Below are 26167 nucleotides of genomic sequence, written 5' to 3'. Positions count from 1 at the left end.
AGGGTGGTAGGAACAGCTGTCAGCAGTGAGTCCTATCTCAGTCCGTGTCTGAGTCCGGTCTCAGCTCTTGTTTGCGAGGGGTGGGATTAGAAGCTATTGGGAAGTTTGGCCTTAGCTGGCCTGTCACTGGGGAGTCAAAGCCACAGTGACCATTAGCAGGCACTGACTCCTGTCCTTGGCTCAGAAACAGTACCCCCCCCCCCCCCCCCCCCGGCCATGGCCTCAGTTGAACCTAGGATTTGCAGAACCAGAAAGATTTCACAGGAGCTTGAAGAAAAGGTGTGACAGAAGTGAGAGACGCTGGTATGAGGGGGGCATCCCTGGGGATAAGAAGTGTCACCCGTGGGGAGACACAACTGAGCACTCTGGCAGTGGAAATGTATGAGGATGTATGTGGGGCAGGCGGGAGCAGGGGCTTTGCAAGAGGCAGGGCGGTGGGAGGGCAGGGGTAGGGGAGGGAGGAGGACCACAGGGAATGGGGGCAGCTCTGACTCCTCAGTCCCCAAGAAGGACTGGTAGGTGGAGTTGAGGATGTTTGCACAAGGAAACTCTTTGAAGCTCTTCTCTGGTCCTCCCCACTCTGGACCTGGTTCCCTCCCCTCCATAAAGCCATTAGCTTCTGGTGCCAGCCCTATCTCTGCTCCATCTCTCTTGGTTCCAGTCGGTGCATTCACAGACCTCCTGCCCTGAGGGAGGGGGAGGATTTATGGGGGGTAGAGGGGAGAGGGGGAGGGGGCATCCTTTAGAGGAGGAGAGGTCTGTTAGGAAAGTAGGGTGTGGGGAGCTGTTAGTCAGCCGGGCTAGAGGCCGGATCATTTCCGAGCTGGCTCTGCATGACAAAGGGGAAAGGAGCAAGTTTCTTCTTTGATCTGTCCCCTGCCGGCCCCACACACCTGCCTGTTGGTGCTCCCGCCCCAGCTGAGATCTCACGAAGGAAAACCAAAAGGGGGTGGGGACCAGGCTGTGGCCCAGCTTCCCTGGATCCTGCTCAGGCCACCTTCCTCTCTTGGTGGCCCCAGGACAAAAATATCTCCTAGGCTGATGACCCGAAGCACCTGCCGCCCCCTCCCGGAGAGCCTGGAGACCCAGGGCTGCGGGAGCAGTGCGGTGAGATGAGGCGGGGGCGGCGTGGAGCGTGCGCGCCGATGTGTGTTTGCGCGTGTAGAGTCGGAGGTGTTAAGGGGTCCTGGGAAGGAGACTCATTGGGGATGTGGGGTCACGCCCTGGATGGAAGCTAAGGGAGAAACGAGATGGGGGTGGGGGGTGAATGGGAGGGGGTGTGTTTTTATAGACTTACTCCAGGATCCAGAAGCAACGATTTTTCGTATGTTTCCAAGGGCTGGAGGAAAGTTGTTCTTTCGCGGATACAGGCACAGGCGTCAGTTACAAAAAATATGGCAAAGATGTGGGAAGCTCTTGAGCTACTAGGGAAGGGGTCATTGCTTCTGGAAGATGCGTCCTGGGCACAGACATTTGAGGCAAAAGTTGCAGACCAAAGCTGGCTGTGCCCCACTGTTGCTGTCTGTGCTCCTGGCTGCCCTTCCAGGGCCACAGCGCACAGGAGGGAAAAGAGGCCACCCAGGAAGACACCGCCTCATCCGCAGGGGCTTTAGGGGCACACGGCTGGCTGTGGCTTTCACATTTCTCAGAGAAGTTGTCTTGAGAAGGTGCAAAATCCTCGCCCTTCTGTCTGCTATATTCCTGGTAATGGGAATGTAGGAATGCTGGAATGTGGGAACTTTCTTGGAGTGAGAAGAGTACAGATTGGGAGGGAAGACACCTATTTGGCTATAGGTAAATCCAACTCACCAATTGTTCTTAGCCCGCGAAGGAGAGCCTCTGACTGCAGTGAGACATAGAAAGAGGAGGCGATGGATACCCTGGTATCTTTGGATGTTGGGGAACGGCAGGTGTCTGCTGCAGCAACCAAAGCATCCTCCTTCATGGTGCACGGAGCCACCATTCTTGGAATGACTTGTTTTCATGTCTTTTTTCTAGTTTCTCAGCTCATTGTTTCCTTTGGAATTAGGTCCTGAGTAGGGTTCCCACAGTTTGGGGTAAGAGACTTGGCGGCTCCTATGGTGAGCAGAGTAGCAGTAAGAAATGGAGGTTGGAAAGAGGCTGAATTTCTTTGGGGGAGGTGGGGGGGGGGAGAGCAGAACTTGACATTAGACCCACCCAGAGGTCATCCTTTGTGCTTCCCTCCTCCTCTCCCCTGGTCCTGCCTCATCTGCTCCATTTCCACATTGATTCTCTCTCTGTTCTGCTTTCTCCAGGGAGCCCCATTTCAGAAGCCGACTGCCCCCGGGGTCTTCCCAGGGCACTGGGGAGGGCCGAGGCTGAGGCCGACCATGCCCAGTCTGCTGCTGCTCGCCGCTGCACTGCTGTCCAGCTGGGCTCAGCTTCCGGCCGAAGCCAGCTCCTGGTGGTGAGTGAGAGGGGCTGAAGTCCTTCTCTACAACCTACGCCTCCTTTGGTAATTAAATGTGGAGAAGGGTCACCGTGTGTTGTGATCATTCCTTTATTCGTAGGAATCCTGAGGACTGCTTTTATCCCAGGAAAACTAGGACAGCTTTTTCTCTCACAGGCCCCCAGAGGTAAAGGTTCACCAAGAATAAAGGATTAGTTCATCTGGTGTTTTCCTCTGATCCTGTCTGCATTCCCCTTTTCCTGGACCTTCCTCCGTCCTCATGGGTTGTTAGAAATAGCTCTTGTGTTGCTCTTGGATCAATAAGGATATTGATTTTTTTTTTTTTCTGGTGGGGGCAAGGAGAATAGAATTCCTATTTTAGAAGTCTGATGACCAGATGAGAAATTGAGAGATATGCAGGACTGTGCGTGGCTTTCTTTTGTGTTTTGAAGACTAATGTCATTGCCAAGTCAACATGGAAATGGCAGGCACACCCCACCTATTTTGCATGGTCTGCACCCCCCCCCCCGCCCCGCTCACATTTTTATTCTGATGGCAAATTTAACTGAACACTTTACTATATCTGGTAGAGGATGGAGCCAAAGGGAGAGCCCGTGAACTGATAGAGTGGGTTAGGGGATTTGTGGGTGGGATATGGAAGTGAAAACATTTAGACTATGTTGTGATGTATGAAAATTGGCTTCTGTTTTCGAGGCATAAGGGGAGTTCTATTTCAAGGAGTTTTTCGCTTTCCATCACATATCCTGCACTTGGGCTAAAGTGAACAAGTCGCCCCTACCCCTTGAACAAGTCACGTGCTCTCCTGTTGAGGTTTGGCCGTTTCTGTCCTCTGCTTGGAATCAATGTCCTCTGCCCTCTCTGTCACCTTCTCTGCCTGTCCCCCTCCCTCCCCCTTTTAAGACCCGGTTCACACCATCGCCTTGTAAAAGCTTCTCTCCAGCTGTAAGAGCTCTTTCTCTATCTGATCACTGTGGATGCAGAAGTTCAAGTCTGCCTTTGGCATTTGACATCTCACGCGTCATCTGTGGCCGTGCCTCAGTTTTCCTCCGTTGCCCTTTGAAGGCAGGTGCTCTGTTTTACCAATTTTTCTTCCCAAGCCCTTAGTACAGGGCCTTGTACACAGAAAGAAAGTGTGTGATAAATGCGTTGAATGAATGGCTTAATGCTGCACATGGCATATGCTCACTCCTTGGCCTTTTTTCCGCTTTCTGGATCTCTGCTGTAGGTCATTAGCTGTGAACCCGGTGCAGAGACCCGAGGTGTTTATCATCGGTGCCCAGCCCGTGTGCAGCCAGCTTCCCGGGCTGTCCCCTGGCCAGAGAAAGCTGTGCCAACTGTACCAGGAGCACATGGCCTACATAGGGGAGGGAGCCAAGACAGGCATCAAGGAATGCCAGTACCAGTTCCGGCAGAGGCGTTGGAACTGCAGCATCGTGGACAACACGTCTGTCTTTGGGAGAGTCATGCAGATAGGTAAGAGGCCTCCCAGACACCGCCTGGCTAAAGGAACTGGGCTCACCCGGCCTGGGTGCAAGTACCTCGGGACTGGTGCGGAGAGCCCTCACAAGCGTCCAGTTCTCTCGAGGCTGGGAAGCAGTGTGCAAGGCGACGGGGAAGCACTCAGGAAGCAGAGTCTCGGATGATGTGTGGGTGGCACAGCTCAGTGCTCAGCTGGTGCTCCGCTGCTGGCCTCATCCTGTTTGGGACAACCAAACTTCCTCACTCGAGGAAGGTGGCAGAACAGCCGAGCTGAGTTAGAGTGGATTAGCAAGACTGCCTGCCGCCACTGCCCTTCGCCCCAGCACAGGGCAGCTCCCGTGCTCCTGCTCCGGTGGCAGCATTGGGTAGAAAACCAAAAAAGCCTGTATGACTTTTGCCTCTTCCACTTGGACCCTGAGAGAGATAGAAACTTTGAGCCAAATTGCTGATAGCTATCATTAACCTGACCCAGATCCAGTCCTGGCTTTTTCATTCCAAAGGGGATGTGTGTGAAAGTGGGGGAAGGGGACAGACCCAGAAGAAAGAGGAGAGGCCACCTCTTCCTGGATTCCTGTCCCTTCCCCTCTCCCACTTGGACCCTCTGGCTGCCCTATTGCTTGGATGGAGGTGTGATCTGGGGTCTAATTGTTTTAGGTCCTTTTGAAATGCAATCCTCCTCTCCCTGGCAAGAAATTGAGAAATCCGGCCCTATTCTACTGGGTCTGATCCCCAGGGCCATAAAAGGAAGGTGTTAGAGCACTGTATTCTTCTGTCTGCCATTCTCCCAAAAAAGTTTCTCCTCCAAGGATGGCATTCCAGAATTACCTGAGGCTGAGTTTTCCCCAAAGAATGCTTTTAGCAGCAAGCAGGGTGTTTGGAAGACCTCTCCTTCCTGACCCTTTTCCCTACCTCCCCTGCCCTATATTGACAAGCGAGGACCAGGGGAAAGTATGCTCTGAACCGTGCTGTTCTCTTCCTTCCTTCAGTATTCACTCAAGGGCCATACAAGGAATTCTCATGTGTTCCTGCAACAGTCTTATCAGGCAGTTTTCCTAAAAAAGAATGGACTTGGGTTAAGTGAGAATTGTTTGTAGTTTATTGATTCTTCTAAATACACTCGGTATATGGTGAAGTCTTAGCAGCACTGCCTGCTCTGGGTTCTGGGGGAGGAAAGTAGGAGACCCAGGTACAGAGAGAGGCATCCACTAATCACTGTAAGGGAACTCCTGTTTCTTTGGGACCTCATGTGTGCTTGACATTGGCTAGATCCTTTTCATGTGTAATTTTGTTTGAGTGAAGGCCAAGAATTGAGCTTTACTTCAGGAAAGAATCCAGATTTGATTGGGGGAATGACCTATGAAAGCAGATCCTACCATTGTCTCTGTATGCTATTCTGTTACAAATGGAACCCTCTGCTTGCCTTCTTTCCACAGTTTCTTTTTGTAGCTTCCCTGCAGACAGACTTACACTACCCAGGAAGTTATCCTCCAGTCATCCCCTTGGGCCCAGGGTGGCTCCTAGTGAGTCTTCTGTCTGCTATCTTGTGTTACAACTTCCCAGAAAGTCCTGCCTTTTTTGAAGCTGCTGCAAGACTCCACCAGCAGAGGGCAGCAGAGTAGCTTGGAGGGAGCTACTGACACTGCCCCCAGCCTTGGTCAGGGGAACATGGGGGCACCTTCCTGGCAGTGGGTGTGGAGCAGAGACAGAGAGCATGGAACTGTCCTGCTGTCTCCTTCTAGGGGATAGATGGCAGGTATCTCCAGCAGTTCCATGGCTGCTGGTTTCTTAGACTTTTTACTTGAGATGGTTTGAGTTTCCACTCTGAGTTGTTCCACATATAGAGAAACTCCCCACCTTGCTCGTCCATTCTGAAGCCTTGCATCATGTCTTGCTTTCTGGGAATGGCACTATGGTCTGTACTAACCAGGCCTGTCGGAGGACCCAAATGCTCCCCCTGAATGCAGAGCTACCCACACTCAGTACCTAATGATGCCCCCAACCAAAAGAGGCAGAGTAATTGCAAGGACAGCTAATCCACCCGAGGACAGACTGGGATCTGAAACCATCAGGACAGACCAGGACCATCAGACCACATAGTGGCTGCAGTATTACGCTCAGTTGCAGGTACGTTATTTTGAAAGGCAGTTCTGGGAGGAGTGATTTGGCTCTGAAAAGCATGCTTTTCAGTTCCTAAAAAACTGAGGAAGAAATCAGACGTGTAGCCTGGAAAAGAGAAAACATAAAAGGCGTATCAGTTGTTTTCAAAAGCTGAAAGGCTGTCAAACGGAAAGGGATTAGACAGTGTAGCTCCAGTGGGTGGAAGTTATAGGGAGGCATTTTTCAACTTACTGTAAGAAAGAATATTCTGGTGAGTAGAGTCATTAATAGATGATGGGATGGGGTGGGTTGCCTTGAAAATCCAGCCTGCTCCCCTGAAAAATGCATGAAAGGAAGACTCACGGTGGGTGGGTTGTCATTGGGCTGCAGATCAGAGGCTCCTTCCTGTCCCAGAAGGCCCAGTCAGGGGCTTGAGGCTCCATTTTAGCAAGACTTCTTAGACATGGCTCCCTCAAAGAGGGACCTAGGCCCTCCTCCCTAAAGGCCTTTTGGTCACCCTAGCATCCTGGTTGCTCATTCTCATAGTCTGACTACCCTAGATTAGATAAAGCTCCAGTGGTTTCAGCACTGACTACATGTCGAGCTTGATGGCTGAATCATGAGAGTGACTTCCTGCATCACCTGGGTTTTTCTTGCGTGGCTCCTAGTCCACATCTGACCAGAAGCTGACCCCTGGTTACTTGAGAAACACTGACTTGCCCAGTCTGGTCTGGTTGCAAGCTTCACCGTGTCCTGCCCAGACAATTGAGAAGTAGGGCAAAGTTGAGAGATCACTCTAGACCTATTGATGAATGCAGGCCACTTCCCTGTCCACCTGCCAAGACAGGATTATGGGATGTCTGCTTCTGACCACAAGACTCAAGAGAGGAGGAAATAGAGAACAGAAGATTCTGCCTAGTTTAATCCCTGAGATCAAGATTGGATCTCAGATTCCTGCTAAGAACCTAGCCCTTTTCTTCCATACCTGAGTTTTTATGAGTGGTATTTATTATGACAGCCTTACTGAAACAGAATTCACATGCTGTACAATCACCATTTTAAAGAGTACATACAGGTTGGTGTATATTCAGAGGATTGTGCAACCATCGCCACTGTCCAATTCCAGAACATTTTCGTAACCCTATGAAAAAACCTGCATACCCGTTAGTAATCACTCTCCCTCCCTCCCCTTCTGCTGAAACCCTAGGCCATCACAAATCTTCTGCCTCTATGAATTTTCTTATTATGTACATTTCATATAAATGAGATCATACACTATGTGGTCTTTTGTATCTGGTTCAGTACAGATGCCAAATGCTAGGGGCACCTGGCTGGCTCAGTTGGTGGAGCATGTGACTTTTGATCTCGGGGTTGTGGGTTCCAGCCCTATGTTGGGTGTAGAGATTACTGAAAAATAAAATCTTTTAAAAAATGTTAAGTGATTCACTCAGTATAATGAGTCAAGGTTCATCCACATTGTAGCTTGTACCAGCACTCGATTACTTTGTATGGCTAAATAATATTCCACCGCTTGGATAATGCCACCTTGAGTTTACCCATTCATCCACTGATGGACAATATGAGCTCTTTCCATTTTTTTGGCTATGATGAATAATGCTTCAGTGAACATGCATGTATAAGTTTTTGTGTGAGTGTATTTTTACTTATCCTGGATATATCTTAAGAGTGGAATTGCTAGGTCATATGGTGATTCTGTGTTTAACCTTGTGAGGAGCTGCCAGACTGTTTTCCAAAGCTTAAGGTTCCCACTAGGACTACATGAGCATTCCAGCTTCCTCATATCCTCACCAACTTGTTACTAGTGCCTTTTTTTTAAAGCTTTTATTTTTTTTAAGTCATCTCTACACCCACTGTGGGGCTTGAACTTACAATCTCGAGATCAGGAGTCACATGCTGTACTCACTGAGGCAGCCAGGCACCTTACTATTGCTTTTTTGATTATAGCCATCCTCGTGAGTGCACAGTGGTATCTCACTGTGATTTTGATTTGCATTTCCCTAGTGGCTGAATATTATTTTTTCATAACATTTTTTATTGAAGTGGAACATAACAGGAGTTTTTTGTGTTTTTGTTTTGTTTTGTTAATCTCAGTAAGATCTCTTTTTAAGTTTATTTATTTATTTTGGGGGTGGGGAGTGTGCATGCAAGTGAGGGAGGGGCAGAGAGAGAATGAGAGAGGGAGAATCCCAAGCAGGCTCCATGCTCAGTGCACAGCCCATGCTGAGCCTGATGTGGGGCTCGGTCCCACAACCCTGGGATCATGACCTGAGCCGAAATCAAGTTGGACGCTCAACCGACTGAGCCACCCAGGCGCTCCTACATCATATGAGTTTTTAAGTGGTTAGAGGAATACAGTTCAGATTTTCTAATGGGAGTGATTTGGATATTTGGAGAGACCATGCTGAGGGTCCTATAGATGTGGTTTCCCAGTGCTCATGAGTTGGGAGGCAGTGTGGACCCCATAGAAGACAGAGGGAAACAGCTTGGATGATCCTGGACATTGTAATTCGGGTTCACTTCTACTCCTGGTCTTTGCCACTATCTAGCTAGATAATGGCAGCAATAAAAAAGGCAGATGCATGGCCCATAGAGTGGTGAGAACTTGGCATCTGTGAGGGAGAGGTTTGTGTTAGGATACAGTCTTACTATTGGTCCCATGATTGCTACTCTGTCTCATCTTCCTCCCACAGGTTCTATAAACTCCTTAATGCCCACTGTCCCCTCCACTTAGGTCTGCCTCCTAGGAATCTGCTGGCTATGTACCCTTCCCTGGAATGGATGTTAGTGTGGGCCAACGCTGGAGGGGTTCATTCTACTGTGTGTGTTCACAGGGCCGAGAAGGCAAATTTATGCTCATTATCAGGAGAAGTTTCTGACCATTAGAGCCATGGGAAGTGAAAGGTGCTTCTCCTGACATCATTTCCCCTGGAGTATTAAGGCCCAGGCGATGGTGTTGGGTCCAGGAGAGACAGAAGGAAGGAAGGGGCCTTCCCAGAGAGCTGGCATCCTTCACCACCTCTCTTGCCTTCTCTTGCAGGGAGCCGGGAGACGGCCTTCACCTACGCAGTGAGCGCGGCAGGCGTGGTGAACGCCATCAGCCGAGCGTGCCGCGAGGGTGAGCTCTCCACGTGTGGCTGCAGCCGGACAGCGCGGCCCAAGGACCTTCCCCGGGACTGGCTGTGGGGCGGCTGCGGGGACAATGTGGAATATGGCTACCGCTTTGCTAAGGAGTTCGTGGATGCCCGCGAGCGGGAGAAGAACTTTGCCAAGGGGTCGGAGGAGCAGGGCCGAGTACTCATGAACCTGCAGAACAATGAGGCGGGTCGGAGGGTAAGCTGGAGCTCTCCCACCTCCACACATACCGTGGGGTCCCTGGCTTGTTCCTGGACTGAGCCAGGAACAGTGGCCTGGCTGTGAAAAAGGGGGTAGGTCTGACCATGGTGATTCTTACCTACCGTGGCTGACCTGGATTCCTGCATTAATACCCCATTCCATTTCACAAGGCTCTGTTTCCCAACGGACACATGCAGGTGTAATTTTTATAAACCTCATTTATTTTTCACAGGGCATCTGTCCCTATGGGACTTAGGAGGCTCCTTGCCATCAGGATTCCAGGCATACAGAGTAGAGTTCTTGTCTGCCCTTCCTTTGTAACGTGAGCAGATAGGATGGTGGGAAGTTTAGGCCATTTGACCTAGCCAAGGGTTTATGATTTGTTGGAGGCTCAGGTAAAAGCAGAGCTGACTTTTAAGAGCTGCCACCATGCGTATCCAGAAGCCCAATCCAAAAGCACACGCAAGTGCTAACATCAAACACAGTTCTGTGCATGAGTGGAAGCAGGATGGGTAACCACCTTCTCAAGGCTATGTCACCAATGTGATGTGAGACGTGACTGTTGGGTGAGCCTCCATTTCAGTGGAAACTATAATGTGGGGTTTGAGGTGAGCGTGGTTTATTGCACATGCAGAGCATACCTGGGCGATGGCTCTAGCTTTCCTTTGTGGTGTGCTGAGGAGCACGGGCCTTCTCTGCCTGCCCCTCGCTCATGAAGGCCTCACCGCTGAGCACATGCTCTGCCTCCCCTTCCCTTTGCTGCTCCCAACATGATCTGTTTCTGCTGCAGGAAACCAGAGGGCTCGCTGGGGCAGAAGCTCTCCTTCTGCTGGTTTGGTACATCCCGTGTGCAGGGGAGTGTGGATGTGCGTCCAGATCTCCTCCTAGAGAGGTCTGAGGTCTGAGCACGGGGTGGTGGGAGTCCCTCCTGGCACAGGGCCAGGGGACTGCAGACCTCTTAGGAAACCACACAGACTTCTTTCTGGGAGCTCTGTCTGCACTCAGGTCTGCATCAAGCCAGTTTGCAAGGTACTGTAGGGACACCAGAGATGAACCCATTAAACAGTGGGGCCAGCAGCTTCTTGAGAAGAAATAAATTGAGAAATTTAATGTTGGTTCATTGCAATAGGATATGGATGTATTTCTTAAAAAGTTTATCAACTTAAAAAAATCAACTCATGTTTCATAGGAACACATATTCAATAAACGGAACTGAAATGTCTTTTATAGGAACTGCGATCTGTGATGTTGGCTTGGTAGAACATGGTGCACTTGTGTAAATTAGTATCATCAATAGTGTGATGTCAAGTTGAAATTAGAATTGGTTACTTGGCCAGTGTCTTTCTTACAAAGCCCATACCCGGAGGCTGAATCTGGGGTTGGGGGGGGGGTGGTTATGGATCTGGGTGTGGGGGGTGGTATTAATCTGTGGTGATGTTAGGAATTCTGGGTGTTGCTCCAGTACAAACCAGAGCAGAGAGAGCAGCACTGTCTTAGATGACCTTCCGTTCTCAGGGCATCTCCGGGGCCACTTCCTTCCGCCGTCCCCCAGGACTTTGTCTCTGTTTGGCAGTCTGCTTGCCAGTCTTTGCGTATCTACCATGAGACATTTGGCAAAAAAGGTTAGGATCTTCACTTTATCTCCTGAATGCCCAGATTCTATCCATTTTTCAAGATCCCACTTCAAACAGCACCTACTCCTTAAAATCTTCCCCACCCCCCATAATTAGTAGTCTCTCTGCCTCTGAACCACAGTAGAGCAGTTGCTATGTTTCTTGAGGTATTCCTTACTCTACCTCATCCCACTGGCTGTGACTTCCTGAGGTCAGGGATTCCATCTATAGCTCTTTGAAACAACGCTCCCTGTGCTTTACATGAGTGGGCGCATGCAAATGTGCAGAGCAAAGCCCCCGTATTGCCTCCTAGGAAGAGGTCAAATTCATGGAAGGCTGTTTCCCATCTCTGCTCTGTGCTATCCTTGGGGCGTTGCGGCAGATGCTGAGGTGACTAGGCATTCATCCTAATCTGGACTCCATTTCAGTCACAGTCTTGACCCCACTTCTGCTGGCTCCTCATTTTATTGCCCTTAATTGTTTGTTTGTTTGTTCTGGCCCTTATCTTGGCAAACCTTCCTTCCATCTGCCTTGTTTCTCACTTACACACCTTTCCTGTCTTCCTCTGTCTGTCTCCCTGCCTTTGGGCCCCCTTCCTCCAGTCTCCACACCTCTTCCACAGCCTTTATCTCTCCCTTTGCTCCTGTCTGCTCCAGGTTGGGAATTCCTGTCCCTCTCTATTTTTTTCTCCCCTCTCTGAGGAGCAGGCCTCTGCCATCAATCACCATCTGAGGCCAAAGGTATTCACCTCCCACCTCCTCACACCTACACAAACAGTTCCTTAAGAAAGACTAAAATGGCGGCAGGGATCGAAAATTTCCTGCACTTGTATTCTACGACAATTAAAGATTTTACTTTTAAGTAATCTCTACACTTAACATGAGGCTCAAACTCACAACAGCCCCAAGATCAAGAATTGCACACTCTGCCGACTGAGCCAGCCAGGAGCCCCAAACCATTTTTTTAACAGACTATCTAGGATCTGACATGTTGGCCACAGAATAAATCTTGGGCATACTTTGCAAGCAATTTCTCTTGGCCTTTGAGAGTCTCTAGTAACCCCGTTCTAGACATCGATGGCAAGAGCAGTGGGTTGATACTGCCTTGTCAAGGGCTTAAGCATTTTCCAGATAAAAGCTGCCTAATCCTTGTGACATTCCTATCAGTTACCAAGCTCAGTCACACCATTAGTGCAGAAGAGGGACTTAGGGCTTTGCCAAGGAGCAAGATGTAGAACCAAGAAAATATTTTAAAACTTTGTTGCTTTTTCAGTTAGCAGAAAAGGCCAAACATTGAGATTTTCCCCCCTTTTCCTGTAAAAGGAGCTTATATATATTATCAATAGTAAACTATTTGAATATATAAATATTACAGTGTCTCCATAGATGAAGGGTGGAATGAATGTCTGCATAGTGAAGATCCGTGACACTCTTCCTCTTGGATTTGTTTTACGAAAGCTCCGTTCTTACTCTGTGGAGTCGTCTCCGGCTCTCCTTCTCCAAATCTCCCTAAGTGTTTGCTTCCAGTAGAGATGCTTATCCTGTTCCCTTGGTCACTTAGTGGTGGGGTATACAGTTTTAGGCCCTTAATGTTTCCTCTTTCCAGCAGCACCAGATGCCTGACCTCCCTCTCCAAACCAAGGACCATTTCCAGAGGAATGTCAGGCCCCGGCTCAGACTGGGGGATTTGTGCTAGAAGAGGGTAATTGCAGACCCTGTCTTTGAAGTGCTTGTTGGAATGGGGTGTTGGTTCCTTTATGCCGTGGGCCTGGAGCTGCCAGCCAAGTGCTGGTCCTTTAACGCTGGGGAGGAGGCTCCTTCCTTCTCCACCCTAAGCTGTTTTTAAGCCCCAAGATTGGAGTGCAAAAGTGCTAGTCATCCTGACTCCCTTCTGGGTGGCCCTGGCCAGATTACTGAGCCTCTCTAGAGCTTCAGTTCCTCCACCACAAAATAGTGGGGATAACTCCACACCAGAAAAAAAATCAGGAAGAGTTTTGACAATAGTAAGATGAGCTGATGATGGTTAAGCTATTTCTTGCACCTGCAGTGGTCTCTGCGCAGTGCTGAATAAAGACACAATCTGGGGACTCTTGAAAAGAAATCCTAGAGAAACCCTTGAAAAAATGAGTCCCGACTCCATCCATGACAATAGCTGTGGCATAAGAAAATGTTTTGCAGCGGGCTTGCATTTTTATCTTGCCATCTGTACACCCGGGCCTGCCTCCAGGCTATTGGACACAATGCACCAATATGCTTTCATTGAAAAGCACTTTGTAAGCAGCTTTTTGGTCTGCGCCTGCTTTTAAAATTTTGATTTGGGATAACCCAAGTTCAAATCCACTCCACATTGTTTTGGTTCAGTGGCTTCAGGGATTTGTTTTCAAATACATCACCTCTGTTAGTGGGCCCACTGACCTACTCTTGCAGTGCACAGGGCCTTACCTCTCTGCCTCCACACTCAGTCCCTCCGGGGGGGGGGGGTCTGCAGGTGCTGTGGTGCAAGAAAACGGTCTTGTTCACAAACACCGTGTGGTGTGTGGCGAGGCCCCTGTGACTGTGGAGTTGAGGACCAAATGTTAACACAGAAAAAGGGACTGTTTAGTTCTTAGGGGATTTGGCAGAGTCAGAGAGAGCTTTTTGCTAACCAGGGCCATGCCAGCAGTTTCTGTGACAGGCTAGCAGTACGACTGGATTTTTTTTTTCCCCGATTGTATTCCATATGATGCAAAAGCTGGACACTGCTGTTTTGTGTTTGTTTGTCTGAGACTTTGGTCAAGATAGAAATATCCCTGTTTTCCTGATGGTAAAGATGACACATTGATCATAACAAGTTTCAAGTAATAAGCAATGGGAAAAAGGGAGCACCTGGGTGGCTCGGTTGGTTAAGCATCTGACTTTGGCTCAGGTCATGATCTCACGGTTTGTGAACTCGAGCCCCACTTCTGTCTCTCTCCACCCCTCGCCCGCCCCTCACTCATTTATGCCCCCTTTCTCTCTCAAAAAAAAAAAGCACAAAAAAGAAATGGACAAAGTAGAAAGGGCAAGTGCACCAGATGCCATCCTTATAGCTGATCAGACACAGACACTGCCTCCCCTGTGTTTTTCTATGCGGTGCTCCCTTTATCCACTTTCGATTTGGGTGACTGAGGATCCTGGAAAGATCTTTCTATACTTTTGAAAAACGAATCCTCACCTCCCCAACCATTAGCCATCTTCAGTATTTGGCCTGTGGCACCCCCAGCCGCCCTCTTGACATCTTCCAGCAGCATGCTCCCTCTCATTGCCTTGTTTCTCCTCCCCTCAGGCTGTGTATAAGATGGCAGACGTGGCCTGCAAATGCCACGGCGTCTCAGGGTCCTGCAGCCTCAAGACGTGCTGGCTGCAGCTGGCCGAGTTCCGCAAGGTGGGGGACCAGCTGAAGGAGAAGTACGACAGCGCGGCCGCCATGCGCATCACCCGCAAAGGCAAGCTGGAGCTGGTCAACAGCCGCTTCAACCAGCCCACCCCGGAGGACCTGGTCTACGTGGACCCCAGCCCTGACTACTGCCTGCGCAACGAGACCACAGGCTCCCTGGGCACTCAGGGCCGCCTCTGCAACAAGACCTCGGAGGGCATGGACGGCTGCGAGCTCATGTGCTGTGGCCGTGGCTACGACCAGTTCAAGAGTGTCCAGGTGGAGCGCTGTCACTGCAAGTTCCACTGGTGCTGCTTCGTCAAGTGCAGGAAATGCACTGAGATCGTCGACCAGTACGTGTGCAAATAGCCAGCGAGGGCCCACTCCTCTGGCCTCGCCTCTGCTCTGCCTCACAAAGTTTATATTATAGAAATCTATATAAATCTATTTTATATTTGTATAAATAAATGGATGGATGATAAATAATTAAAAGAAGAAAATGGAAAGGAAAAGCTTATTTAAGAGACGCTGGAGACCTTTGAGGATTGAACTGTGCTGGTTCTCTACTCTGGGTGGGTGGGGAAAGGGGATTCTCCCCCTCCCTCTGGTGGGTCGTCGCAGTGGGTAGGGACTCGGGGATATTCACTGTCAGGCCACCACGGCCTCGAGGAGACTCATGGTGGTTACATGGAGAAGATGCTTTTGTCTGAAGTCTGGAGTCTTTGCTGGGTGGACAGCCGCCCTGTGACCCCCGTCGTTAGCCAGGAGGCCCTGTGCAAGGTGGCAGAACTCAGCTCAAACCATCGCATCCTCAGGGTCTTGTCCAGAAAACCGATCATTTCTGTAAGAGGCCCAGGGCTTGCTTACCCTTGGGTTTATGTGCACCCTTGCAGAATCCACAGTTACAGGAACGAGGACAGGTCCCATGTCATCTCTGACTGGTGACCACGAAGTAGACCTGCATCTCCCCAGACTCCTGGGCCTGACTTTCCAGCGAGAATTATTCTCCCTCCACAGTTCACTAGCTCCTGCCACCCATTCCCTGCGCCGAGGGGAAAGCGAGTCCCTTGGCCTGACTTGTTAGGAGAGATGTGAACGGAGTATTTGTGCCACAGCTGCAGAGAGCCAGGAGCGTAACTGGACCAAGCAAACATTGCACTGTGCTCCCGCAGGGAGGGGCAGCTGGGGTGTTGCTGTCACTTCCTCCATCACGGGGGCCCCACCAATGACAGGACGCGTGGCCAAGTCAGGCTCCGCTGGCCCGGCACTGTCTTTTCATCTCTGCCCCAGATGTACAGTTTCTCTCTGATATTAAATACCCTTCACTGGAATTTCTCTCCCTTTCCTTTTTGGACACACGATTATGTTTCATGAGTCTCCTTTTATGTTTGATCTGATCCTTAGAACCCTGCTCCACGGTGCACGTATGGGAGAAGGTAAGGGCATGGAAATGCTTTAGAACTCTAGCCTGGTGGTTGGAGACAGAATAGTATGAAAATTAAGTAAGTTTATGCATTTAAGCACTCTCCCAAGGGTTAGCCCAAAGTTAAATACTCATAAATGATAGTTATTAGTATTACTATTATGAAAAAAATATCACAATTATAAGCAAAAGAATTCAGAGATTTCAGTTTAAACCTCATGTCTACCTTCCCTTCTTCCATTTTACAGCCCACCCAGTTATCCCTGGTTTGGTCACTGGGTCCCTGGTAAAGCACAGGTGATGGGGACACTCTCTGCAGCCTTCTCTATGTTGCGATCTCCTGTCTTGGACTCCAGGATGTGGAGACGGGAGAGAGAGGGAGACAGAGTTCAGGGGTGATCCACAAAGGGAGATGTTATATTCTAGAACGGGAGGAAGTAGTTATGGGAGACACATTGATCCAGGTGCAACGGAGTGGCTAGCCTGCAGGTGACCTAGTAAGTAACCACATAAAAACACCAGTTTTATTCTAGAAAAGTTTACTTCTGGGGAAATAATGGAATTAAAGGAGTTTTGGGTTGTAATGAACAAATTATATTGCAAAACAATGTAAAAGAGGTTCTGTCTGAGGGTATTCATGGCCATGTATACTACTTGTATCTTCAGTGCCTAAAGAAGAACCTTCTGACTCGACATCAAAGAACACCAGACCTAGGGTTATTTCACTAGTAACTGCTCCTCACACTATTACTCAGATTCCTTTGGTTGACATTTTCAAGATGAGTAGTCCATGAAAAAGAGATTGAACTCATCTGGCATACACAAGATCAACGCTGTGTCCTCATCTTCATTAGTTGGCATTTAGCCAAACTAACGTGGTCACACAGACCAGCCATGACAATAAGGGTTTTGAAACACTGGCTGGCATTATTTCCTACATCACTGTTGTAACTCCTGGAGAGTTACCTTATGTCAGGTGCTCAAAGTGTCTAAGAGCTGAAATCCAATTCATCTTTAGAAACTTCAGGAAATTAGGTGAGAGTAACTGGTCCACAAAAAGTGACTTTCACATTCGTGAAAAGGAGATAGATCATCCCTGTTGTGTTGAGGTTTTCCTGCAGAGTCATGGCAAGGGGATTGAGTAAATATTAAATGTTTTCTTGAGAAAGCAAGTCATATGTTCCAATACAAATGTGACTGTTGCAGCCGTTGACCACCAAGGTTAGGAAAGATTTAACCTTCAAAATAGATTGGGATGGAGTAATAGTTACATGCTTGTTAAATCCTGATGAATTGGCGGTTGTCTGTGTTGTGACCAGTAATGCTGTAGGAATGTGGCTGGAAAATACCAACCTAAGAAAATGAGATTCTGCTCAGAACCACACAGTGTTCCAGCAGGAACAGAAGGTGGCAGTCAGATCTCCTGCTCCTGGGTTTCCAGATAAGGGCCTCCAAATCTTGAGTAGGTCCCAAAGTCTAGTGTGTGCAAAAATGCAGAGGCCTGGGCCTCGAGCATCAGAGATTTTTATTCAGTTGGTCTGGAGTGGAGCCAGAACAACTGTCTGAACTTTTAACAAGACCCTGAGGGGATCCTCTGCTGGTGTTCCAGACACTACACTGGACCTATGGTCAGTAAAAGCGAGCCCAACATCCACAGGGAGACAGGCATCTGAGTCGTCTCAGCAACACTGTGCAGGATTATTTCCTGGTACCTGAAATTTATTATGGTTAACCTAGAGTCTAACTGAAAGAGTACTGCATTGGATGTAATGCCTGGACCAAGCAGTCCTAACCATCTCAGGGATCCTTTTTATTGAGAGGGGAAAGAGCATTCTGGCATAGAGCAGAACCGACTTGCCCTGGGATGTTCTACCTCCCTCTTCTGCCTAAGACTGGTTGGGGGAAACCTACAGATCTATTACAAATACAGTACGGTCATATTTGCTTAACTGTCTGCATGTATTCACCTTGTCTTCAAGATAAAATTCGGAGAAAGGTATGTCTGACTGCCTCCACTTAAAAGTAGATAAGCAGGGGGCGACGCCTGGGTGGCTCAGTCGGTTGAGTGTCCAACTTCAGCTCAGATCGTGATCTCGCAGTTCGTGAGTTTGAGCCCTGCATCGGGGTCTGTGCTGACAGCTCAGAGCCTGGAGTTTGCTTATGATTCTGTGTCTCCTTTTCTCTCTGCCCCTTCCCCACTCATACTCTGTCTCTCTCTGTCTCTCAAAAATGAATAAACATTAAAAAACATTTTTAAAAAAAGTAGATAAGAGGGTAGGAACGCAGTCACAACCAGGGTTAAGATGAGGGTGGGCCTACATTCATAAAAGCGTTCTGATGCAAGTCTCTCAAGAACTTGGATTCGAAACCCTAATTTGGAGAACCCAGTGGTCATCCGCTGCCTATCCTCTGAGGTCAGAGACAAAACCTGCTATTTGTATTAAAACCCCAAATTAGTTATTGCTTCTGAAATTCTGCTCTGCTCACTGTCTTACTTAAGCTTTGTCATTTGCTGGAGTTCTAGGAGCTAGCAAGACATCTGTGGTTGAGATTGCTCCACGAGATACAGATCTCACAACTGCAGTAGCTTATCAAAAAAGAAATCTATTTCTTGGGCAGAGAGCCACACGATCCGGAGAAGGTGGAAGAAAATAGTCATTTCCATCTTAAAACAGGCTCTGACGCATAGCCAGACCCCACTGACACTGGTCACATGTATTTTGGGAGAACTTCAGTGTGTGTATGTGTGTCTGTGGGTGGGTGTGTGGGCATGTGCATGCGTGCTCATGCACACCCATGCACACAGGAATGAATGTTTTTCATTAATTTGGGAGGAGAGATGGGGAGGCACTTGAGGCAAGGAAGCTGTAAAAAAAAAAAAAAAAGTAAAAATAACCATCATTTTTTCTGGCTGAGATGTTGCAGCATGTGGATTGTCCATCTTTATTGGAAATCTTTGTGCCTTGGTTGGCTAGTGATGACAAACTTCCTATCTCTAGAAGGGATGTTGGGAAGCTGAGAAGGGCCACCAGAGACATGCTTGCTAAATATTTTTCTTACTCCTTTATAGCGAAGGAATCCCTGTGCTGTATTTATACCAAAACAATAAGTAAAGGCTGCTTTCATTCCTGGTTTTACATGAGAACTATGGGTAATTTGCCCATAAGTAGGGAGATATGAGGGTCAGGCAACAGGGAAGACTGAGCTCTCCCACGGTTAATTTTCTAGATTGTTTGAGAGTTTGGGCATTCATCTTGTAGATTATCCACATTCTTTGCTTTCTCCCTCCTGCTGCCTGCCTTTTGCTCTTCAATCTGTTCATTTGCAACTCTACCAGAGGCAGCAACAGAAGATAGAACCAAATCAGTTCATTTGGGCCTCCTAAGTAGTTTTGATAAATAACTGAGTGGGAAAAGGAGTGGCTAAAATTAGATTTTAAAATTATCTGTGAGTTTAATGTGTCACTTATGTGTATTATCTGCTGCTCCCCATGATAACTGAAAATAGACTGAAGCTGTCCACAGCCAAAGCAGGTAGGAAATCACAGTATCTATCAAGAGAGTTTGTCTAGGTGTGGGGCCTATCAGCAAAGCATCGGAAAGGGCCTAAGATGTAAAAGAAAAGACACTATAGAAAGGGTGAAGCTTTTTCTTTTTTTTTTTTTACCATTTTATTTAATTTATTTTTTAAATTTACATCGAAGTTAGCATATAGTGCAACAATGATTTCAGGAGTAGATTCCTTAGTGCCCCTTACCCATTTAGCCCATCCCCCTCCCACACCTCCTCCAGTAACCCTCTGTTTGTTCTCTATATTTAAGAGTGTCTTATGTTTTGTCCCCCTCCCTGTTTTTATATTATTTTTGCTTCCCTTCCCTTATGTTCATCTGTTTTGTATCTTAAAGTCCTCATATGAGTGAAGTCATATGATATTTGTCTTTCTCTAATTTCGTTTAGCATAATACCCTCCAGTTCCATCCACGTAGTTGCAAATGGCAAGGGTGAACCTTTTTTAATCCAATCATATTGTAAAGCTAAAAGGAATGAATATTGTTTTAAGTGTCCCTGGCCCTCCAGTACATTTTCTAAGATGCCCGGCGTGTGCCCTATCTGTTGGGTCAATCAGTCCTTTGGCTAGTACATGATTTGAAGTTTATATCTTCTCTCATATACTTATACCATTTCCAGAGACTGTTTAAGTGGAAGAGAAGTTTCATGAAGAAAGGATTTTGAAAAATCTCCCGTGCTTCCAGCTATGTCTCCCAGAACTTTAAAAAGTGCCTAGCGCAGAGGAATATTCAGTAAATATTTTCTGAATGAATGAATGAATGATGATTCTTACTGAACAGATGAGATTAACTGCCCAGGCCATTGTGTAGTTTGTGCTCTCACAGTTGTAAGCAGCAAAAATCAACTTGAATCAGTTTAAAGGGAGTCAGGTAGTATAAGAGTTAGGAGAGTCTCATTGACTCCAGGGTCTTTGTGGGGCTGAAGGCAGATACCTTGGCTCTCTCTCCCTCCTCCTCACTCTTCTCTGTGGTCTGCTCTCCTCTGTGCATCTGCAGACCAGCTTCCTCTGCCCCTCATGGGGAAACGTGGCAGCCAACAGAATCTGAGTTAACAAGCTCCAGCTCCAGCCATGAGAAGTGATTCTGAATCTCTCCTAAACCTTGTGCCAAATTCCTGGGCCAGGGCTCTCTCCACCATCCTGTGACCTTACAGTGGTTCAGGGTCAATGTAGTAGAGGAGTTTATGAATTCATCCAAGGGGCACCTGGGTGGCTCAGTTAAGCATCGGACTCTTGATTTCAGCTAGGGTCATGATCTCACAGTTCATGGGTTCGAGCCCCTGAATCAGGCTCTGTGCTGGCAGTGTGGAGCCTCCTTGGGATTCTCTCTCTCCTTCTCTCTGCACCTCCCCTGCTCTCTCTCTCTCTCTCACTCTCAAAATAAATATTTTTTAAAAGTAAAAAAAAAAAAAAAAGGAATTCATCCAAGCAGGAGAAGCCACTCCTTCCTCCATCAATTTCCCTGATGACAGATCAGACAGCATGTATAATCTAGCTTGTTGTTGTGCATGAAAATACCTAGGTATTTGTTTGTTTGTTTTTCTGAAATAACCTAGGCAATTCGCCCTTTTATCTGTGGAAATGCATAATTATGGGACAAGTCCTGAGACTCTTCTCAAAGAGGTAAAAACCTGAGCCCAACAGTGTGAAGAGGAAGGCTCCTGTTCGCTAAATAACTGCAGGGATGAGATGGATGCCCATTGATGTGTCTGACAGACACAGAGGAGATGAGGATGCTAAGAAGCAGATGACTAGATGAGACTCAGTGACAACGCCTGGTTGACATTCCATCCCGCAGACGTAGCAATTTTTTTTACACTGAACTCTATTTGAAGAGTCAGCCATTCCTGTTAATGATTTAAAGATATCTTCCTTTTGGTGGTGTAACTACAATGTCAAATGCTTCCTTCATACTTTCCCTAGTTCTTCGAAGTCTAAGTACACGCCAAAAAGAACATGTAAGAGATAAAAACAAACAAAAAGAATACGTATGAGAGATAAGGATTACAAGATTTTTCTGTAAATCTTCCATACCTCCCAAGGAGTGACACAGCAAACATCTCAAACTTTACCCATGCCCTGTGGCCAGCCTTCTTTTGTCTTTTTTGCTTTGAGAGCACAAGCCATCCAGCCTTCAGATCTTGAGCTGTGGACAGGGAAGACCCATTTGTAAGGTAGAAAGTAATTCCTCTCACACTTGCAAGGTGCTATGTTTCCTTCCTCATTTGACGTTCTGACAGATCTAACGGCTCATCCGCCGGCGCCAAGACTGTGGGCTCATGAGGCTCCCCCTGGGCGCTGGGCTGTGCTTCTGTCTGACCACACGGGGTCGCTGTTTTACCAGTTCTAGCCAGACGTCTGCGTGGCTCACACCTTAGTTCAACAGTTGGGCAATGGGGTCCTGGTGAATTAATGGCAGAAACGAAATCTGAACACCAAACGAAATCTGACTTTTAGATTTTTATTTGTTTGAACCAATTTGGAAAGAGGTGTTATTTTACTTATTTTTAGAGATGAGTGTGGAAAGTAATAGAGTTAAGGAAACCATGAGATTAAAAAATCAAGCAACCGGGCTGTCTGGGTGGCTCAGTTGGTTGAATGTCCACCTCTTGGTTTTGGCTCAGGTCATGATCACAGGCTTGTGGGATCAAGCCCCATGTTGGGCTCTGTGCTGAGCATGTAGCTGCTTGGGATTCTCTTTCTCTCTCTCCCTCTGCCCCTCTTCCCCACTGGTAAAAAAAAAATTAAATCAAGCAACCATTGAGGGAGGGAGAAGGAAACCATGAGGACAATGCCTAGTCCTGCTTGGCTGGGCCACTGAACTTGAGTGATGACAATGGAGTGTGGGTCAGGGAAGTGGCTGCATACTGGGCATGCCTTTAGCCAAAGTTTATTCCTTGCTCTTAAGTAGTTTCTATGCTGCGAAATACTTTGCATGCTTTGCTTGAAGGTTATCATTATAGACGTGGGGAATAATTATAGCTACCAATTATCTAGTGCTTACTGTATACTGGCTGCTTTATATATATTACACATAATTCTCTCAGTACCTCTGTAAGCTAGGCATTATTATCCACATGTGACAGATGGCAAAACTAAGACTCAGAGAGGCTATGTAATATCATTTGACTCACACAGCTAATAATTGATGCTGACACTGGAGCTCTTTCTGGTTCCTTAGTGGGTTTCTGGGTAATTATAGCATCTAGTCACCTGAAATAAGAGGTGCCTATTTCCTTTTAAGTCTCAAGGTGTGTACAGTAATCTTCCTCATCTAGCCAGCATGAATTTTGGATGAGAAGAGCGACTGAGGAAATTTCTTTTGATGGGGCACACGGTGGAAGGAACTTGGTGATCTCAAATCTAAAGTCAAAGGACGGGGGTGCCTGGCCAGCTCAGTTGGTAGAGCATGTGACTCTTGATCTCTTTTGATCTCAGGGTTGTGAGTTTGAGTCCCATGTCGGGTGCAGGGAGTATTGAAAAATAAAATCTTTTAAAAAAATTGAAAAGATAAAGTAAGAGGACAAAGCATACAGAGCCAATTACAGGAAATCAGGCACAAAATGACCAGAGTATATTTATGTACGTGTTGAAGCAAAAAGAGAGCTGTGTATTGCTGAACTTGGGGAGTTACATGTCTAGGACAGTGCAACCAACTAGGCAACTCACAGTATGAATTACAGAGCTGCCTTTGTGGTGGGGTCATTGTACACAAGAGAAGTGGCTTTTTTTTTTTTTTTTAAATAAGCTCCATGCCTGACATGGGGCTTCAACTCACAACCCTGAGATCAAGTCATGTGTTGTACCGACTGAGCCAGCCAGGCACCCCAGTTTTTTTTTTTCTTTGCGAATCTTAATTTGTTCTGGCAATGTAAGTAACACAGCATTAGGACTTGAGCCCTCAGGCTAGGTGAGACATTGTGGCCCTTGAAGAAAGCACCAAGCTGGCAGGAGGCGGTGAGATGGACTCTTCATGGAAAGGGGATGAGCCGTACAGATGAACAATGGGTAGGTTTCATGTGTCAAATCCCAAGTGCTAAGAGGGAGAGGAGGAACTGTACCAGCCTTAATGTGGAGCTTTAGAAGAAAAAAATACCCTTCCTTTCAATTATTAAGGACAGGTCTGAGGGGAAGGGGACAAGTCAAGTTGCTCATTGCTTGCTCTTCTATGGACCTACAGGGTCTATGAACAGAGGAAAGAATGGGGATTGGCTGGTGGGAGAGCAGGGGTGGGAAGGGGAGTCACACAGTTCTCGGGTTTATGAGTCAGTCCCTGTGCTGGCCTTCATCCCCCAAGGCCAGAGCAGCATCTCTTCCTTCTGAGGAGATGGCCTGAGCTCTCAGGACTGGATGCATCAGCTTTCTGGCCTTCCCCATGATCCTTGGTTACTGGGATTCCCTTGTATCTCAAAAGCCTTGGAACAGTAAAGTCTCTCTCCAGGAATTTCCTTTCCAGTCAAAAGGCAGCCAAGTCTCCTGGCAGAAATGTCCTTTCCCTACCAGCAGGGTGGAAATCTGGCCAGTCCTCAGGAAGGGGCCTCGGAGGCCATTCTCTTCTCCGCTGCTTCCCCTGTATTTACCCAAAGGAAAACTCTCTTTCCATTGCCTTTCCCAGGTATTAGGAGTCTGAGGTTTTGAATAATAGTGGTCTTTACAATTCACAAGGGCTCTAAAAATGTCTGATGGCAAAGAGACAAAACCATGAGCTGAGCTTCTGAACTTCCGTTCCCCAAGTGCTCTTCCAGCTGTCCAGTCTCTATGCCAGGACTTAATTCTTCTTCACAAAGAAGAAATTTCTATGACAAGGAAAGGAGACAATCTGAAATACTTTTGAATTACGTGACCCATTCAGCCATTTGAAAGGCCCCATCTCCAAACCCAGTATAGCCTTGGCCCTTGACCAGACCAGTCAAAGCGTGGAGGCTGTGTGCTCCACAATGGGGTCAGAGGCACTGTGGGGACAGTGACACTGAGGGCAGGACACTAAGGGCAGGACACAGAGGGTGTTTTGATGCCAAGTGAGAACGTGGAGCTCTTCTCATCACACTTGCCAGGTGTGCCCAAGGGAGTGGCTCACCCGGGCATCTGGGCTCAGAGCAAGACTAGGGGAGTGCTGTGGAGTGAGCAGCTCTTGGGGTTCCCCATCCTCCAGCTGCTCGGAGAGAAAGGAGCCCCGGTCAAAGCAAGATGGGGTTTAGTGTCACAGGAGAGGAAGCTTGAAATGGACATCGAGCAGAGCTTGGATTGCAGCTGGTTATTTTGAGTTCAGTCTGAAGCAATGCTCTCTCTATCTAGTGTGTGGAAACAGTGAAATAAGCAGTTATGTTCCCCTTTTGGTGGTGCTGGTAAGGAGGGAGTTCATTGCTTGCTAGGCACTGGTTCCTCATTGCTTGCCCTCGATCTGGCTGAATTGAAAACTTGGGACTCTCAGGATCTAGACCTAGAGATACCGCTGAGTGAATCTGGGGTGGGGCCTCGGAACCTGTGTTTTAAAAAAACCCCTTGGGTGATTGTGCTCACCAGCAAGGTTTGGGAATTGCTGATAGGTTACCATGTCTGACTACACCCAAGTGTTCCATGCAGTAAGATTGGCTATTGGCAGGAACAGTTGGGCTTAGAAGTGTGACCCAAGTCCCAGGGTGTTAGAGGTCTGAGGATGGGAATTCAGAGTCAATCATCAATGTCTACATACTCAAGAGTCAACTGGGAGGGGTGCCTGAGTGGCTCAGTCAGTTAAGCATCGGACTCTTCATTTTGGCTCAGGTCATGATCTCGTGGTTCCTGAGTTCGAGTCCCGCATTGGGTTCCATGCTTTCAGTGCCACGTCTTCTTGGGATTCTCTGTCTCTCCCCCTCTCTCTCCATCCCTCCTACACATATGTGCTCTCTCTCACTCTCTCTCAAAAATAAACTTAAAAAAAAAAGAATTCTCCCCTACATTTGACAAAGGCCTAAAAAGAGAAAGAAAAAGGGTGAACTGGGAGGGAGACTGGTAAACTGTCCCGGATTAGAATCTCCCAAGAGACTAAGAGCAGTACAGTCTGTCCCCAGATCCTCCTACATGAGAAGATGTGTAAGTGTAACCTCCTAGACCCATTTCTAATCTCTACTGTGGTCAGTTGATTCCCCTAGTTTTGGAGAGTTGCACCAGACACAGCATGCACAAGCAGCACTGCTCTCAGATTGTACAAGACTACGCGCCTTGTGTGCAGATCTGGGCAGACCTGAGAGATAAGAGCTCAAGAGAAGCCTCTGAACGTTGTGGGTTCCCATGCCGGCCAGAGCAGGGCAAAGCTCTGCTGAACTGAACAGTTGCACACACTGGCTGGCTCTGCCCCAGGACCAACTGGCAGAAGCCAACTGGGGCTTTGTGTTCTCTAAGCAAAGTCCCCAGGGAGCATCTCTGTTTCTGTTTCAGCAGTCCTGAATTTGGGTTTGGCACCAAATTAAGAACTCACCCCGATAAAAACTTGGTTAACCTGTAGAGTCAATATGAACTTTTGATGGGCATGGAGACCCAGGGCCAGAGACCAGAATTCTCATCAGCTCTGTTAACAATTTGTGTAAGAACCTTAGACAAAAACATCAGGCTTCCAGGCGTTAGCTTGCTTATCAGCTCCTGGCCAGGTCTACCTACCACTCAGGGGTTGTGTAAGGCTTAGCTGCCACAGAAGATGAGGAAGTAATGTTGAAAATGCACACAATCCATTCTGGTGTTACTTATTTCAGTTATGCTGTGGAGTGTTGTGAACTGACCCAATCCCTGTTTCTAAGCCTTCTATTGCGTTTTCCCAACAAAGTAGTAAAAAAC

General features: G+C 47.7%; 1 protein-coding gene and 2 long non-coding RNA genes across 6 annotated transcripts in view; 1 reads left to right on the top strand and 2 right to left on the bottom strand.

Moving 5' to 3' along the window:
* Positions 1 to 281: 281 nt before the first annotated feature.
* Positions 282 to 15698, top strand: WNT5B (Wnt family member 5B). Of its 3 annotated transcripts, none has more exons than XM_027073960.2 (5): positions 282 to 303; positions 2277 to 2428; positions 3657 to 3904; positions 9066 to 9358; positions 14278 to 15698. In XM_027073960.2, exons 2-5 carry the CDS (start codon positions 2352 to 2354, stop codon positions 14734 to 14736), a joined length of 1077 nt encoding a protein of 358 aa, XP_026929761.1. In that variant the 5' UTR covers positions 282 to 303; positions 2277 to 2351; the 3' UTR covers positions 14737 to 15698. The 3 variants fall into 3 exon arrangements, with proteins under 3 accessions (XP_026929761.1, XP_053081614.1, XP_053081613.1); XM_053225639.1 differs by lacking the exon at positions 282 to 303 and adding an exon at positions 750 to 1107; XM_053225638.1 differs by lacking the exon at positions 282 to 303 and adding an exon at positions 1281 to 1704.
* LOC128316330 (uncharacterized) lies at positions 9456 to 16184 on the bottom strand. The gene is made up of 3 exons (XR_008300038.1): positions 16044 to 16184; positions 10831 to 10957; positions 9456 to 10393 (listed from the first exon to the last, which is right to left on the bottom strand). It is a non-coding gene; the product is annotated as an uncharacterized LOC128316330 (long non-coding RNA).
* Positions 16185 to 19616: 3432 nt separating this feature from the next.
* The window catches only part of LOC106965410 (uncharacterized), a 54394-nt gene continuing 47843 nt past the window's right edge, over positions 19617 to 26167 (bottom strand). The window contains exon 4 of one of the 2 annotated variants that reach the window (XR_008300036.1): positions 19617 to 21758. This is a non-coding gene — a long non-coding RNA (uncharacterized LOC106965410). Of the gene's footprint in view, positions 21759 to 21817; positions 24154 to 26167 lie in introns of those variants that run through there. The other variant, XR_008300037.1, reaches the window with a different exon arrangement.

The sequence above is a fragment of the Acinonyx jubatus genome, chromosome B4 (assembly GCF_027475565.1).
Source record: "Acinonyx jubatus isolate Ajub_Pintada_27869175 chromosome B4, VMU_Ajub_asm_v1.0, whole genome shotgun sequence".
Classification (NCBI taxonomy): Eukaryota; Metazoa; Chordata; class Mammalia; order Carnivora; family Felidae; genus Acinonyx; species Acinonyx jubatus.
Note: the sequence above shows the minus strand (reverse complement) of the source record. Positions and strands in the feature narration are given on the sequence as shown.